This window comes from Spea bombifrons, chromosome 1 (assembly GCF_027358695.1).
Source record: "Spea bombifrons isolate aSpeBom1 chromosome 1, aSpeBom1.2.pri, whole genome shotgun sequence".
Classification (NCBI taxonomy): domain Eukaryota; kingdom Metazoa; phylum Chordata; class Amphibia; order Anura; family Pelobatidae; genus Spea; species Spea bombifrons.
The window spans coordinates 152297420-152316130 of NC_071087.1; the positions used below are offsets into that span (position 1 = coordinate 152297420).

Consider the following 18711-nt stretch of genomic DNA (forward strand, 5'->3'; position numbering starts at 1 on the left):
CTTCATACAACTGAAAAACTATAATGGTTCTGTAATCAGGCAGATGAATCATACTAAAAGTATCAGGGGGTGTTTAAACACAAAAGAGGAGTAATTCTGATATATTATTAACGTAGAAGTAATGACAGGAAAGCTCAACAGCAATTGTGAAAACCCCAGATTATAAATGCACTCACTATTGTATATGTGTAGGTGTCGCTGGAAACCATTTCCATATGTAAAACAAGAACTGGAGACACGATATGTGAATATTTGTTTAATTCTGCTTGATGAAAAACGTGTATTATCCTTCCTTTTGCATTCTACACGTCGTACATTTTGCACAAAAAATAATAACACAATGTGTTTTGCGTGTGTTTACCCAATCAATATACCCATAGAGTATCTGTCAAGGGCGAGCAGATGGTTGGATCACCATTAATCACGCGTTGCCTCTATGGCGACATATTCATTGACAACGGCAAATAGGTTCGTTTTACTAACCTCCTAATGTAAATCCATTGTTGGAATTATCCTTCTTCATTTACTAAGATGAGTTGAGGACCCTTCCCGTGAGCTTGCAGTCTAGCCTAGCAAGAATGGTGGGATTGTGGGGGGAATCATCATCATGTTAACAATGACATATTGACCAAGTACTATAAGTTGCTTATATGTACTTTGGTTGTTTTGAAAATATGCAAGTGCGTATCTATCTGTTTATCATCTATGTCATAAGTTATATTTATTGTCTTTATAATGTTTAATAATTACTATCACCCAGTGTGCTAACGCTAAGCTAAAGTTACCGGGTTGGTGTGAAATGTGAATGTTTCCAGATTTCCCAAGTAGATGTTTGAAGATTGAATAGACTCGTGATTCTTATCGCCGGACCGTAATGACTACAAACTATCCTGATCTTCAATTAATATCAGACAGGACACAGGAGCCTCCAATAAAATAATGAATCTCCGTGCCCCAAGGGTACAGTCGTAAAGGTCAGAGGTTTCTGGAAGAAGGGATTTAATCATAATATCCTCTTTTCTAGCTTTTTGTGTAATTGCTACCTTGTTTCATCTGTTGTTAAAGTTGTCCTTGGTTACTGCGTTGTGTTTCGATTGTTATACCCATGAGATTACTTTTTATCTTCTCCAAAGGACAAATTAACTTGTCATGGTTGTTTGTCATTGACAGGGGGTACGTTTCTGACCTTGGTCGGTGAAATTGATTAATAAGCCAGTACATCAAATGATGACATTTTTCATACGTACCGTGGTGGTCTTTGTACCTGAGCTAATGTGTTATTCTGGAGAAATGGGAATCTCTTTCTAGGGTTTACTCAGAGTTCTATGGGGTTGGAGTCTGTGTCAATAGCGGTACTTACCCCCAAGCAACCATTAACAAAATATATAGGCACAGCAAGGCCTCTCCATAGTCCTTGGGCCCTGGGCCAGTGCTTGGATTGATTTGTGAGTGATCCGCCTCTGGTTGTACCCAAACGTGCATTCTATGTGAGTGTTTCCAAAGACTCTGACCCATAATATATTTCTGTTTCTAACATTTAGTCAAAAACATAATTATTATTAGGGATGTGTTAATGCGTTCATTCTTTCTCTAAGGACTTTCATAAACTAAACAACACAGCCATTCACATTTGTCCATATTATTAAAAATGATTAAAACCCTCCAGAAAAAAGTGATCCCACACACAGATCGGTGTAATGTAGTCATTTCGATGTTCCTTCTGCTTGAGTTTCACTGCAGGGTATGTTACAAGTGGCTGGTCGAACCAGTTTTTCAGTCTCCTCTTTCACAAAGGGACGGCACAGTAATTTGTAAGATTAAATTCAAGCACTAAAACTGTATTGGTCTCTTCTTCAGTTTCTAAATAATTACCTCCCGATGCAAAACACTCAGTGAAAAATGTAGACTAGTTAGATTTTAGGTTCTAGATTCTTGTCTGCTTGTCTGTATCAGCTTATTTTTATGGCACCGTCTGCATGCGCTTGTGTTACACAACCGATCAATCTAATCAATACACAATCTTCTTCTTTTTACTCGTTTTATTTCTGTTCACTGCATTCCTTGGTAAAAAAAAACAAACAAACAAACAAAAAACCCAATAAAACTCCAAATTGCTCCAAAGGCTTTTAAAAAATTGTTCCTTTTATTTTTCCCTGGAGGTTTTTGTTTAAAGTATTTGTGATTGTTTAGTCGACCACCTCTCATTGAGTAAGAAACGGAGTCGCATAAACTTTTAGAGGTCCCCTCGTTAGATTAAATTCCTTGAAATTAGTTAGAATAGACCTTAAAGTACCAGCACATGGCTAGCACATTAATGGGTGAAAAGTTATGTTTAATTTTCTGAGCTATATCTGTTTTATCTTAATAGTTTATTTCTTTACTGTTCTATTTTTATTTTTGTTAGTATTGTTTCTGATATTGTCTGTATTTTTGTATATTTTATATATATTGGTGATATATATATATTTTATTGATATTATTAAACTTGTACATTTTGTCTCCTATTAAGCGCTGTCTCCTGTGTTTTTTTTTTATATTTTTATTTATTACTTAAAACTCACTAATTTCAGTGTGTCTAGATATATTTTTTATTTGTCTTTATTTTCCTGTGATTGTCTGACCAATGACTTCCACTTACCTGCCCCATGTAACAACATATATTATTGATAAACATTTAATGATTCATTTGCGACTCCCTGGTAATAAAGACTGTCTTTGTTAGGGATAGTTAGTTGAGGCGTCCTGAATACTAAGGAAAACAAAGGCAACACACAAACAAATTAGCTTAACAATGCAATTTTATTGTGATTTGTCCCCACTCTCCACCCACAAAAAATATTTTGGCCAATACGACTTTTGCACTTATACAGACTCAGAATGTAATTATAACAAAGGAATTCACATGGACCACAAAAAGCAACACAACATGCTTAATTCATGGCTTGGTAAAGAAACCCCTTTAAATAGCTATACAGGATTCACAAAGTGTATGATCAATAAACACAAATAGCTTTGCAACTAAGCTGCCCCAAGAAAGTGACCGATGGATGACATCATATTCTAAAGTGTGAGAAACCCGTAAGACCAACTGCTTTCACTGGTTCCTTTAAAGCAGGTTTGGGTAGTGATCCTGACACAGCAGATATACTGACGCTCAAGGCTATAACTCAGGTTCACCACTTGACCACAGGTTGCCCACTTGACCACTGATGTCTCATGAGCTGTAAAGCAAGTCTAAAGCAAGCTGAAGGACACAAGTGGATCTCTAGCTGGGTTACAGGCTAAGACAACAGGGATAAGACAGGGATCCACTTTAAATGCAACCCATGTCAGGTGGTCCTGAAAAGGAACTGGGTTTTCCATCAGCTGTGACCTTGATGATGTTGTCATAGTACAATGCCCATAGAGCTCAGCTATTCAAGTGGGTTACCTGGCCCGTCTTTAAAGATCAGGAGCATGATAAATCAACCTGCACCTCCAATATGCTAAGAAACATAGAAACAGCTAATAGAAAATATTTTTTGAAGAATGCATCATGCAAGGTTGAACTTATCATCTGTTATTCCTACACAGAATGTGCTTTTAATAACTTTTTAAAATGTCTTAACATGTAGCTGCCACAAAAGCAACGAGCTACTGGTATGTGATAGCTGGTTGAAGCAACATCTGAGACGGGTAAAGCTTATGTGACTCTTCTTCTGTGCTGGATCAGTACTAATTGTCTCATTTCGCTACTTCACCTTCTCTTAGACCGATATGACTATTGATAAAGGTGACCCATGCTCTCCAGCTTGCACCTCCACATTTAATGGCTGTCTGTAAATCGTAGAAGATATTGATCAGTAGCTAAAAGACAACAGGTTATCCACCTGTCCAGCACTGTCCAACTATGCCCTTAGATATTTTTCTTTATCCCTCAGCCTGTTTGTAAACCCCACAGGTCTCTGAATGATACGATCCTCAACATTAAAAATCTGGACAGCACTAGTCTAGGATATAAAATTAGTGAATCAGCCACCCAGCGGTACTGAACGCTATATCATACTATAACACGGAGTCACCTTCTGTAAATGCTACACAAAGTTTTTTTCTTTTAACATAAGCACAACAACAAAAGTTAGACCGTTAGCTATGCCGGCATGACACCGAAAGATTGTCTCGGCCGCAGTAGGGACAATTTGCTTTTTTTTCCTTATTTAAAATAAATAAATATTTCTATTGTTCATTATTATTACTACATAAAATTTAAGGAATTGATTTTTGGCCATGTAATACGTACATTCCGAGCCAGTGGCATTGTGCAAATAGCAGATTTAACTTTTAGTTTCTCTTTAAAGTTTCAGTCAATGATTTAACAAAATACTGCCCAGATGGAATCAATTCTATTTCGCATTGGTTGGTTTGAAGAATGGAAGAGTTTCTAGCGTTTCAAGCACTACATTTAACCCTTGTGGAAAGCAGTTGGAAGTCTTTTGGGTTTTTTTTAGTCTATTTGTCAAAAAAGTTCTAAGAAAATGAAACGTCACTAGCATTTTAACCTACTCTATACATGAACATGCTACAATGTGATGTGACATTATCAAGCTATATTAAGAACAGCAATAACATTTAAAAGGAACTTTGACTTTTGAAAAAAAACACACAATTTCGGCCAATACCTAAAACATGTATGATTTAACCAATTGTTTTCCAAAATTCCAACCCACAATAGATTATTTTTTGCACGGCTGGATCCCCATATGGCAAAATAGGTACTTGCATTAAATGCTGTGTCCAACTGGTAGTTCCAACCAGGATTAGGGGCCTACCATTTTGACTCACTCCCTGAAGCCCTTCATATACATTCTTTCATTTAATATTGTTTAACTTTTTGGAGGTGTTGGTAGTGCCAGCATGCTTAATGCCCAATGTATATTAAATTGGGTGCCACCTGTTTGATACATAGTGTGGCTTCTAAAAAGATTCCACCTATTTTATTTTTGTATTTCATTGTTTCCTTTTTTATATACTTAAAGTGCTAGACACCAGTCATATGCTTCACCTGTTCATGGATTATGACTTCTATCATAATCAACCCTGTTTGAGACTATTGGTTCTATTTGGGTACAAGAGATTATTTGCTCCACCGGAGTTAAACTTTCTTCTTCCATGTGCAACTAGTAGGCACGCCAAGGGCTGTGAAGGATCAAAAAGACTGGCGGGGAAAAAAGCTTAGGAAAAAACTTTCCTGCCTCTGACTTTAAGGCACTGCCCAGATATTTCGGCAAAAAAACTGTTATAATCAAAGCTTTTACGGCAAATTTGGAAAATAACGAATATGCTAATATGGGTTCTATAATAGATGGCGATCCACATTTTGTTGTCTTCTAAAACATTAAAAAATACACTGTATCTTTTTTTTTTTTAAGTGTAATTGCCGGCAGTAAGCGTTTACATTCAACAACAATGCCCATCCGAATATCTGTATCATTGTGCAGATTGCGGCATTGAGGAATTATCTATGTTATATTACAGCATTGGTGCTTGGAAATCTACATCTGCATATATATACACATACAGTATATATATATATATATATATATATATATATATATATATATATATATATATATATATATATAGATTGGTTTTAGTGCAAAACTGTAGTAGAACATTAATAATACCCCTCATTTTCTTGAGAAACGCAGGATAAGTAAATTGTATTTTAATCCATAACTAGATAACTTGATCTAAAATCCTTCTCACAGAGAAGACAATAAATAAATGTACATTCTTTATACACACCAATATTCAACCATAAAAATTCACATTTTTAAAGCTTAGCCAGAAATTGACATCATATATCAGGCAAATTTAATTTGCCCCTGAAAGTTGCAAAGTTAAAGTAGCAAATTAAGGGTCATATAACAATCAATCGTTTGCCCCCTTTACAGAAAAATAAGATCCTTTCATGAAAAGGTGCCATATTCACACAACAAAAAGTGCCAATAGTGTATGCCAGAAAAAGTAGGTAGCCGGTATTCTGCATACTTAAACTATGATAAACATCTCTGGTTTACTCAATATTGTTCAATCATCTGAAAAATGATTTGCCATCTCATGACCAGACACCTAGAGCATGTGCCACATGAAAAGACTCCAATAATGGTCTTGTCATGAGAATGGAGCTCCAAGTTAGCTCAACAAGCTAACGGCAGCTTACCAAAAAGTCCTTACAGGTCTGTACCATAAACCTCTATATACATTTTTCTGACAAATTCAATGGTTCATCTGGAAATGTGACATGGAGTGGATTCCCTTTGGGTGAAGTTCCATTTGGAGTTGTCTGTGTCACCTGAGTCTCGTCTGTAATCAACACTTGCTCGGAGTCTGGTCCCTGAGAAGAAACAGACTGGTCTGACCCATGTAACGTCCTGCTTGAGGTTCCATGTGTGTTGATGGCCATGGTGGCCCCTGGCAAAATGGTGCTGCCTTTGAAACTACCATCGCTGAGTTCCAAAGGATAAAGTAAAGTCTGGGATGTTGAACTAACTTCTCGAAGCTCCCGGGAAACAAATGACGGAGAATGGCTTGAGAGGGCTGACGAGACCCTTCTACCATCAGTGCAATTGAAGCTCCCTGCAGAATGTGGTCTCCGGCCCCCTCCAATCCGACAGAACAGGCACTTTATTTTTTCTATTAGTTTGCTAAGGACGGTCTTCCTCAGGAGGATATAAATCCAAGGGTCCAATATTGGGTTCACAGAAGCTATTCGAATTGCCTTCAGATCCAGGTTACTTGAGACATCCCTGACTAATTCAGGCTGATAGAGCTGGTTCACAAAAACACGTACCTGCAAATGAAAATAGGATATATTTAGCACGAGTAAGTTTATCTTTAAAACAAACTGAATAAAACGGCAGACATCAACTTCAAAAAAAACTTTGAAAGCGCCAGTAATGGGAAGGAATTTTCCACAGCAATTAAAAATAAAATAGGTTTTCATATTTGTTCTTTGGGAGTGAAACGTTCTTATCTTTAAGATAATGTATAGCCACCTCTAGACATATATACTTATAACTCGTTTATGTAACGCATTCCTACAAAGTAAATAGATCAAGTCATTTTATGGTTGTGTTGAAAGTCACAATGTTGATATTCATAACCAACTGTTGTGTGTTCTGCACGAGAAAGAACCCCCCGATTGCCTAAAATCTCTTCTTCTCTTAAAGAAAAACCCCCAAGTATGTGAGCACATTGCAGTGATTCTGGCACCAAAGTAAAAGTTTTATAGATGACCAAGATAAAAATAAGGAAAACGTGTCACTCCTTTTTCTAATATACCCTTTCAGTTAATTTTAGCCATACATAAAAATTTACTTTTTTATTTGTGTCCCACTTGGAAAAAAGGAAGCAACAGTAATTAATCCGGCGAGACCAGTTTTCCAGAGACGTCACATCTCATTTTACACATAACATTCTTGGCATGGCAAGTTGTTGGCGTATTCGAGGTAAGTTTAATTCTTTCCAAATACTGCGTGTTGAAACTTGTTGGACAAAACACTTCTTGCAATTAAAACATTGTTGCGAGTAAGTTTAATAATTGCCATATGTGCCATGGTCTCAAACCGGTCTGATGTCCAGTCAAAAGAACAATCAAACAATTCCCAGCAGATCAAACCTTGAATGCTCCATTTCCTTTCCAAAAGCGTTTCTTGGGTCTTAATTGTCAAACCATGGCCCTTTGGCATCTGTTATGGTCATAATGGGGACATCTTTCTTTAATGGCATGTGACACAGGGGCTTTCCAATACTTGATTTCATGACCTATAGCTTGTTATTTGACCAAATCAATTAGAATATTGGGATACCCTAACTAAGCTCACAAACATTTGGATCTCAGAGACCCCCCTCCAAAAAAAACAAAAACAAAACTGGGACACTGAGGAGATGTACAAGATAAAGAATACAAATTAGGCACAATCACAGAGTTTTATAGAAGGCACCAGTAGTTTTTTGGGGTTTTTTTTTGTGCTGGGTAAGCCATTGAAGGCTTGAATCAACTGTGTGGCTTAGCCTGACTTGTCATTTAAAGTAAAGAGTTTTAACTCTTTGGTTGTAATTCAGCTCGATCACATGTGACTCGCTAGCTATCACTACACTTAGGCCGGTGAATAAAATGGATACAGTTGTGGAGAGGTGACCTTATTATATTTTTTTCATTACAGCACTCTTTCAGCATATGTTCTTTTTTTTGTGCCAAACCTCTGGCAAAGCTCATTAAGACATTTTATGATGGATCCTTTAATATCTGGCCATTTTCAACCAATGGGGACTAATGTCTAGAAACAGCCGTGGCTCTTGCTAATAGATATTAGAATGATAGAAAACAGATCACCTATCCAGGGGCAATCTGGCGTACAGCGTCCATGCTTCTGTGATTTCATATATTTGTAACAAACATCTCTTTATCTTTGGGGGTTTTTGTAGTAATCACATATATTGAATTTACAAGAGCCGTAGAGTCACGTAATTGTGAACAAGATTGCCACCGTTTGTCTGCGTTTGCTGCCAGTACAATTTAACCACGAGGCAATGTCAAGTACTGGTGTGTTATCACATTAACACAACTATGTCCTTTAAAAAGGCAGTAACTTCTCCCTTGGCTGGGTTTTCTTACGTTCATGAGCGTAGGAAGTCTTTCTAAAGTTAACATATGGTAGTGGGGCCCTCCAATTTTACATGGTGCAGAAGAAGACCTCATGAGCTTTCATGAGCAATTTCAAATTTAGGGGAGAGGCAGGAGCACTGCCATTATCTTACTACCCGACATTTCTTGTAAGCAGTGACTTTGACAGCAGATAAGAACCATTCGGCCCGTCTAGTCTGGCCATTTTTCCTGATGTAGAGACCCAGACCTTAATCAGTCCTTAGATTCAGGATAGCTTTATGCCCATCCCATGCATGTCTAAGGTCCCTCGTTGTATGAGCCACTTCAGATTATCACCCTCTCAGTAGAAAATCTAATAACATATACCAGTGCACTTTATTTTTGACTACAACACAGTTATAAGAAACAAAAACAGTTATTTTCATTAATGCCAATGTCAGATTGGGCAATATAATCTTTTTTCAAATATTGAAATTCAAAAAAAAAAATACTGCGGGATTTTAACTCGACCATAAGTGGAATACTATATTTTAAACAAAAACATATGTATCTTATTCCCATGGAAAACCATATATAATCGTTATTTGACTACTACTGTAAACAATCCAGAGAGAGGGACAGAAGGCTCGCAGCTCAGTAATGGGAACCGCACCGAAAAGGAGTCCCGCTGGCAGCCGGTACTTCTCATGCAATGCCTAAAAACGAGATGCACGTTTCAACATCTCGTAAAAATGCTGTAAATAACCAAATCATTTCTAGTGCTTTTATGACCAGCAGATGGCACTTCCTGCAAATCAAAGGAAACGGCCACTGTGAGGATTAATTTAAACCTGTCTTTCAACACCGGCACCTAATCCATGTGTTTTACGCTCTAATTTGTTAAATTATGAGATTAAATTTCCAATACTGTTGGCACCCATGTAAAATAACAACAAGTCACTTTCAGTGAGGAAACTCACAGAATGTAGTTTAGCTTAATGTCTTTATTAATGACAATAATAATGTATTAATAATTAACAATGTTTACATAAATGTAAATCAAAGGTGACGGCAGCAGCCATCTTGTTCCAGTCACTGCATCCAGCGCTAGGAAAGGGACCAGCAATCTATACATAATGTTAGGCCAAATAAAAATCTTTCTTTTCCTGTCAAATAACTTTCCTCTAATTAGCAACCATTAAGATTTTTGTAGCTAACGTGTAAATGGCTGGTTTTATTTTACTAATATTTAAAAAAGTGATTTATTACTACCTGAGAGAACAACTGCAGATGAAATCTGGTCGAAAACCAATTTTAAAACTCATTTTATTGATCTATAATCACTGGTCATTGTACATGTGGAGATTCTGTGACCTCCACAAATGAGCGACATCTACCGCTTTATTTAAGGTCACTCGTATATATTACAAGATCACATTTCAAAGTAAACTGTTGTTTGCTGATAAGTCTGTCATGAAGGGCTAATCTAATGACCCCTGTTGATCCCGTTAAAAGTCATGGAACTGTTTTGCATCTTCATGAAAGAGACGGGAAAACCGAGTCCTTAGGGGGCAACATGTCGGAGATCGGTGATAAAAAGGCTTTATCACCATTTCTTAGCCGAAGGGGATTGATTAACCAGGATAATGACCAATGTATGAAATGTTAATGGCTATTTTAAGAAAAAGTTACAACCCGGCATTAGTGTATTTCCCCGGGATTAACAATTATTTTATCTCAGGTCAAAATCTGTGGCAACGATAGAAAATCCGAAAGAAAGAAAAAAACACAGCTACAGGAATTAGACTCACAGACACATGATAAAAAAATTAAATTATACTCCCAGATGTAGAGGATTCATTTCCAGAAGATGTTCTTAATGAAGGAAGTAAATGGCCCCAATTTAGTTTTCGTCTTTATCATTATATATATTGGGAACTCACTACCCAGGCCTATAGTCTACATGGAAGAGTTTTTACATTTTTTTTTAAAAAAAAGGATCAGAGCCGTAACTTTGACTGTGAAAGGGTTAAAATGAGTATTATTTCTCATGTGTAATTTTTAATAAATTATCTGCGTTCCATATAGCGAGTGGGCTGATACATGCATAATATTCACAGGCCCGTACTTGACGTATAATTAAATAATAATTTCAAATGCATCAAAGTTATTTCGTTATTTCCAGTGTACATTTGACACGATAAATCTTTCTAGTTCCATCATGTTAGGCAGAAGAGACCTTTTAAAAAAAAAAGTTGCGTAACTTTGCTTCTTAAAGCAGAAATCTGAAAGCGAGAAGTCCTCGAGGCCACAAATCCACCCATATTTTAGCACATATCTGATCAACATATAATTAAGCAACTAACTTTGTTGCCTGTATCACTAAGCGATCAGTGTATGCTTCTGTAAATCTAGTCTGGGGACTGGAATGGAGAGATGTCCCATGTCAACAAGAATGCAGTACTCTGGATTATCTCCGGTTGTTTGTATTGTTGATAATTACGTGTCTTCTGTCTCTACTGTTGGCATGACTATGCCTTCTCAGACTTAAATTCTAGTGTCTCAATCTAACTTTTCAGTTATGTATTAGCTTTGCTGGCATATACTGCAGCAGACGGCTTCAGAGCTAAAGGAATTGACTTACACGCTCATGAGCAACTGATCTGTGGAGCCATCATCCAAGACCCATTAGCATGTTCTGCACAGGGGCGCCTCAAGGTTATTAGGAGCCGTACGCAATAAGAGTTATCAGGGGCCCGTATTCTACCCATGCAATAAAATAATAGTTATGCGCAAGCAATATTTGTAACCACAAATTTGTTTAAGAGGAAATTCTTTACAGCTATAAAACTTTGTGAGGAACCTGCGTTCCTCATTCTCTCCTTCATTCTCAAGGAGCCCAATTGGGAGTTCAATCAGATTTAATCATCTGCGCACCAGGATGGTTGTTTTGGCATGATTTGGGCATTTTCAGCCTATATTCAGGTCTGGTTGGCATGCATGCCCAAGTTCTAAGCACATCTGTCTGGCATGTCACCCGACCACGTGAAATCTTGGAATTCATGTAACGATACATGGGATAAATTAAATTAATCTTTCTATACAGAAAAAAAGAATTAGAAAGAAAAACCTGCTCACTATTTGTGTAAGAGAAGCCATCTGCTATTACACAGACTAAATAGTACGCCGTGCTTTATTAACAAATCAAGGTACAACTTTGACTTGTAAAGTTTTAGCAGCGTTAGACGTTAACGTGATGTATTCTTGGTTTATAAAACACACTTTGCTTAAGTGGTTGTTAAAGACTTGGATAGATTAAAAAAACCTTTCTCCCTCTCACGGGTTGCAATGTTCAAATAACAGCACAGTAGACACAAACACAACGATATTAGTTCAACTGCATTTTAGGTAGCTTTCTACATAATTGTTTTAATGGGCGAGTTCTAAAAAAACATATTGAACAAAATCGGTGATTCTCATTAATAATTCATATCATGCATTTTTTCTCTAAAACATGACTAGCTAACCTATAGAATCTACTTTGGAATTTCAGGGGTTTCAGAGATGCGACGCTATACGGTTTTAAGACCAACTGCATTTTAGATTTACATGGTGCTATGCAACCAAACAGAATGTAGAAAACAGTGATGATTTCTTAGAAGAGAATAAGGTCATCAGATTTTTGTCCACTGTTGAGTATCGACTCGGTTTTGGTTTTCGATTTTCTCAGTGATGTACCATGTGCACTGAGGTCCGACCTATAGTGAAGAGCACATGAGAACCTCTAGCTTGGATACAGAGATAAGACGCTGCTGTGCTTTAACTCCAACCTTTGTCACCAAAATTGAATGGGTCATCAACATGGCATGGCCAAGGTGAACATCAGCACTACTACTTGGTAGAAGAAAGTGTGTGTAATGTCTGTGTTCCCAGGTTCAGTGCTTTTTTTCAGATGTTATGCTACCAAACTTGTCTTTAAATGGAATCAAGTGATCAGCCTGATTAGACCAATGATAAATCTTTATTTTCATTTATTTAATTTTTTGCAGAGTTTTTTGTTACAGAACTTGTGGTCAATGAATGACCAAACCCTTTCAACCGTCTTACTGTCCAGAGTTGTGCTGTGATCTGCAGCTACTAGTAGGTAAGAGTCTGCTAGGTAAGAGTGAAGCAGTTACTATCAAACCAAAGTGATGCAGATGGTAGATTATATTTCTCAAAATGACAAATAACAAATTATCAACCAAAAACATAAGGGGCATGAAAACAATACTGCTAAAACATGTATTAGCCTTGTATTAATCATGTATCTCAGACAACAAAGCAAAACGCGACTATCAATTTAGGACATTCTTATCATTAGACTGAGTTAATATTTGTCAGCGCTAGCAAAGTCAATGATCAATCAATGCATTATAAGCTGAGTACACAAAATTAATTGTTGTGAACTTGCATCCGGGGTTGGACATTTTAATAACGCAACAGAGCAATAACACGGTATTTTTTAACTATTTGCGAATACAATTCATTTTAATTTGTAGGGTCAAATTTCCAACAATTACTAATGGACCAGGTTATCAGGTCAGTAAAGTTATTGTTGACTATGTCATACAAAAGGGTTAACTGAGCACATAGACAGCTTCCAAGCGTTATTAGAACATAATATGCATTAGGACATTGCAATTAAGGGCACCGCCCTGAGCAGAAATTGCTTCTCTGCCATATTCTATTACTGTGCAATCACAATTTTAATTAGATACATTGTGTTTTGGAATCACTACATGGAGAAGAATAACACCTTAACTCAATAAAAAGTGGTGGTGGTGGGGGGTTGTTCAAATAGTTTTGGTGTAGACTAAACAGCGGCTTGGCTGAGGCAGTCATCATTAGATCCTTGTGCTGTAATAAACTTTTTTCCGACTTCTCATTACAGCCTGCCAAGTTGCAAGAGTTCATAGGTCTTGGGTGCAGCACCCTCATGGGGACAACCCTGGGTGGAGGACTCTCTAGGGTAGTGTCTCTGCTCTAAGGAAGCTACTTCCGTCCGTGAAACCAGATAAGGTTGAACAGCAGGAACTATGGAAAGGATTCTATTCCAGCACTACTGTGTTCAATATGCATGGTGGTCCAGAAGAAGCTGGAAGTTCGGTCAAACATCTAGTCACACAACATCAAGGACTTTAGTCTCAAACTAAGACATGCTTTTATATACACTGACGCTTTCTATGTTTTCTTTTTATTACTAACTGTCATTAGGCTCTTCTTGCTTTTGTTTGTACCATTAGTGGTTTCAAACAAGATAACCCCGTGACACTGAGGTTTCTACCTACTAAGGTTGTGATAGCAATGAAATATTTTGTGATTCATCCTTAAAATGTTAAGTGTCTCAGTATAACTGTAGAATTGGTAGTGATGAGTCAATGCTAAGTTCCTGCAGCAGCCCAAAGTGCCAAAAACGATTTTTAATAAGTAATAATCAGCCGCCAAGTATGCAGCCCATACATAGACCTCGCCTATCTCCAGTAGGACATTAAACTTAAGCAGCTGGTTAATGGTAAACATCAAATGTAAATGTTTGATTTAGATAACCAAGCTGCCTGATATCCCATGCATTATTTGCCTCTCAAACATTTCACAATTTGCAAAACCATTGAGCAGTTTGTTAAACTCTTTAGATATCATTATAGAAAGCTCTCAACCTATAGGACACTTAGTAGCTGCCACTGGACGCTGATAGAACCATAATGTGTTTGAGTGCAACTATATAAGTTTAGCAGTGAAATGCCATGAAAGTTTGCTTCATCCAGAAAAGTTTGGAATCTCCCCATTTCTATGCCAGATATACTGAGGCTTCCCACCCTCTTCCACTGGAAAACCCACTGGAGGAACTTGATCACCAGAATGTCAAGAGTGATTCATTTTTGGTACCACTTGGTATCACTAGGGGAATTATGCCGGGCAGGCGGCGAGTAAAATAGATTTAAAAAAATCCAATTTTTTTGACATATTTTATCTCAAATGCTATTTGCCTGACATCAAAATATCCATTATTGATTAAGACGTCTGCAGACAGCAGCAATTTGTTGTCTTCGGAGTGAAGCAGGCAGTGGCAGGCAAGGCACACTGCTTTCTAACTCTCATCATGCTCTGCTGGCCCTTAGCAGCACACAGTAGCTATTGCGCAGCACCTTATTATAACCTTGGCTGAGAGTGATGTGATATTTTGTCTGTTTGGCTTCTAGTGGCAGAGGTCGCTTATTGCATTACACGAGATGTGGATGTCCCTTAACCCCGTCAATGTCTGAAAAGCGCTAAAAACTCTTTGCTTGCCTGGGATGCACAGGTTTCTTTCACAGAAAAAGGTTAAATCTATTATTATTTAGTTTAATGATAATATCTATTAAGTTGTAGTTAAAATTCTGATAGAGGTCAGCCATTTATTAGCCATTAGTGATTTCTTATTCTTACATTTCTGGTTCCTTTGGCAGAGACAGGTACAGAATAAATAAATAGTCAAATGCCGCAGCAATTTGAACCTATCTGAGATCATTCACACCTTTACTGATTTGTATAATGAAGGTGGAGTGTATTGCACATTATCTTGTCGAACTGGCAGAACTGGGAATGTAAGTACATTATCACACTTACACAACAAGCTACTGTTTGCCCTCATGCCTCCGTGGACTTTCTTAAGAGGATCATTGTATCAAAAAAAAAAAGAAGAAAATATTGCTTGTTTCAAAATTGTTATTTTTTGTTTTTCAACAAACAAATCCCTTTGCCGGATAAAGCACTGAACCCAAAAGTTTGTCATTTTTAGAATAAAGTTAAGGCAGAATAATATTATATATATATATATATATATATATATATATATATATAATTATTTTTATATTATTATATACTAATAAAAAACTTTATATAGCTTAAACAGCTACTATAGTCCAGATTTGCTGCTTTGGTGAGTAAGTCCTGGAAGTGAAAGTGATTATTCATTATGAAAATAATGACAAAATATCTTGAAAATGAGTTATTTAGACATCAGGCTGGAGTCTGGGTTAACCAGGAATGTTCTGCTTTCTGCCTTATTAAATGTTTTATGGTAGCAGTAACACAGCCCACAATACCCTGGCATCTGTATTAGTCACAATTAAAGAATATATACTCTTGGGCACTATAAAAATAAATAGACTCAGCGAGCGGTCACACATATGACACGGACTACTGAATACTTCCACGCCACTCAGTAAGTGGACTTTTATCAGCCCAGATCCTGGTTTTCGCTTCCACAAGCATATCAGTGTTGTCTCCAAGGGCCTGACCGGTTCTAGTGGCCCTTTGTGTCTCAACCTGCCAAAGTGGCAGCTAAAGGGTGGTATTATACCCTTTGCATGCCAAACTTAACAAATACACATAGTTTGCAATGTGTTTAAATCTCTGAGGTCTCAGCACTTCCACTTTAATGACAATGATGTGCAGTGCTGCGGAATCTTGTGCCCTATATAAAGATAATACTAATAAAATGCCACTCTCTCCCCTGAGGAGCTTACACTCTTTACAGATGGTCCTCAAAATGCACATGCTTCTCAGATTCCAATTGTTCTGTCCATTTGCACTTGTTGAGACCAAGTTAATATTTCCATAAGCAGAGGCATTCATCACAAGCTGACTATAGCTTCCAATATTACAACTAAGCCGTGTTAAGCAAAGAGGTGATGGCTGGGGGTGATGGGAGTCATGGCCAAGAACAGAGAGAAACACTTTTATCCTTAATAACCACTGCATTTTCTGGGGTATCTAGCTAGACATGCCAAGCCCCTACTTATTTGATCTTTACACACCTTCAGTGGGGGTTGGCAACTTCTACAGGTATAGTAGAGATGTATATATTAAAAAAAAACATAAAGCCATTTGATTTTAACCATGTGTGCACCACAGTGCAATGTGTCTGTGCTTTGCCCTTCAATAATCAGCTTTTAATGGGACAAATGAAATGAATAGAGCTGGGGAGGGAAGGCTGGGGTAGAAGGGACTCACCACGAGGGGGATGGAGCAGATCACCACCACCACGGAGGTAGCGATCAGCAGGATGACCATCTGGATCTCTGCCCCGGCCATTCTCCTAAAGCTCCTGCGCCTCCTGAAGTCCGAGAGCCGGGCATCGGTGCCCAGCGAGGTCCTGCGGACAAACTGCCGGTGCATGCGGATCAGAGCCACGCACACCAGCACATTGCACAGCACCGTGGCCAGGATCAGGAAGGAGCTGAAGCCCGCATACATGTACGAGTAAGCGGCATGGGTGGACACGTTGGTCCTCCAGTCTATGAAGCACCAGGTCATGGGGTACTGCATGGTGGTCTTCCCCAAACCCATGCTGGGCAGAGCGCAGAACAGAACGTTGGACACGTAGATGGCGAAGAGGGTGAGACCGGCCAACTTCTTGTCCACATAGTGGTTATAGAAATAGGCATGATTGATAGCCAGGTACCGCTCGATGGACATGGCACATATGATGCTGAGACCGGACAGTCCAAAGAAGAGGAGGATGAAGGAGCTGTACTCGCACAGCTGATGCCCACCTGGCCATTTATTCTGGACATAGGTGGCGATGGTCACAGGACTGACCAGGCAAGTCCCGAGCAAGTCAGTGAGAGCCAGTCCACAGACCAGCGTGTAGAAGGTGGTCTCTTTCTGCTCCTTGCGCGATTTGCAGAGGACTATGATGGCAATCAGGTTACCCACCACACCAAAGATAAACATGACGGCTGGGATGGTGGGGGGCTTACCAACTGCCCCAATACTGCTGCTCACATTAGGTGCAGAAGACATGTTGTATTCAAGGGACAAGTTATAACTTTCCAAAGTAGCCATTTCTAAACTCACATCCAGATATGGAGCATAATCCCAGGTCCAACAGCTAGATGAGGTCTTCTCTGTCCCTGGTCACCTTTAATTGATTTACTATAGGCGGAGGATCTAATAAATCTCTAGGATCAGGCAGTCATTAACTTTTTTTATTCTTGTTTCTTCTTCGTCCAAGAAAGAGATCTGAGTGATCAAGTAATTATAGTCATTTCTTTACTCAGAGCCAGGTGAGTCCCAGTGCCAGGTGTCAGGTCCAAAGGTCACACACTTCACTTCCTTGAGATAAAAGTAGGTTGGAGATGGGGGTCATCAAGCAGGTTTAGGTGCCACCATGCCTTAGCTGTGCAGATCTGCTGAGCATGAAGTCCACCTTATAGGTTTTCATTGTATCACCTCGGAGTCGTCTCCCTCCTGACTGTCATTGGGACCCATCCACTCCCCTGCTGTAGCAGACACTACAAGACTTCTGCTCAAGTTTCCTCTGTTGTAAGTTTCTCAGAGGGCGGGGTTTCGCTGCTCTCCGCCCCTTGGCTCGTGTGATTGGCTGCGCTGATGTCAGCGATGCAGGGAGCGAGGACTCGCTGTTCTCGCTGCGCTGCTGTCCGCTCCCGGTGACCGGGATGCTGCCCGGCAGAGACGGGGATGAGCTGATCTCACACCGGTGAAGCCAGTGCGGGCGCCGGAGCCCCAAAAACTTTGTGGGTTCGCGTTTCTCTTATTTAGGAAGCCCGCTAGTGCTTTGGGGACCTGCGCCCGTTACCCGCTCCTTCCTGAATCTTTCTGCAGCACGGATTTTACCACTGCTGGTTAATAATACCAGCTGCAGTGGACTACAACTCTCATCATCCATAACCTAAGTATATGGATGAGCATGATGAGAGCTGTGACGCTCATCCATATATTTAAATGGTCCCACCAGCTTCACCAATTCGGGAACTATGCTGCACTATCCTGGCTTTCGTATTGTGATGGGAGTTGCAGTCCACGACAGCGTATATATATATATATATATGCTACAGAGAGATTCTTATTCATTCCCATCATCTTTTAGCCAGCAAGTAGTAAGTCACTAAGAATGTTTAGTTAGGAAGGTGGCACTGATATAGCCTTAGCTCAGAGCGCTGGCTGAAGGTTGTAGGAATAGTTTGCAGAGTGATGACTGTGAGTGATGTGAGTTGTGACGACCATCCAGTAGATTGTCAGCTCCCAAGAGCAGG

At 38.8% G+C, this 18711-nt stretch overlaps 1 protein-coding gene across 1 annotated transcript; it reads right to left on the reverse strand.

Annotated features, from left to right (window-relative positions):
* Positions 1-4202: 4202 nt before the first annotated feature.
* Positions 4203-17948, reverse strand: PTGER4 (prostaglandin E receptor 4). Its single transcript, XM_053448100.1, has 2 exons — positions 16667-17948; positions 4203-6832 (listed from the first exon to the last, which is right to left on the reverse strand). The coding sequence occupies exons 1-2, from the start codon at positions 17498-17500 to the stop codon at positions 6236-6238; spliced, it is 1431 nt and encodes a 476-aa protein (XP_053304075.1). The 5' UTR covers positions 17501-17948; the 3' UTR covers positions 4203-6235.
* Positions 17949-18711: the final 763 nt, after the last annotated feature.

Coding starts and splice junctions, on each gene's coding strand:
- PTGER4 (XM_053448100.1), bottom strand. CDS start 17,500: ATGGCTACTTTGGAAAGTTATAACTTGTCCCTTGAATACAACATGTCT. Junction 6,833..16,666: donor TCTGCTCCATCCCCCTCGTG/GTGAGTCCCTTC, acceptor TTTCATTTGCAG/GTACGTGTTTTTGTGAACCA.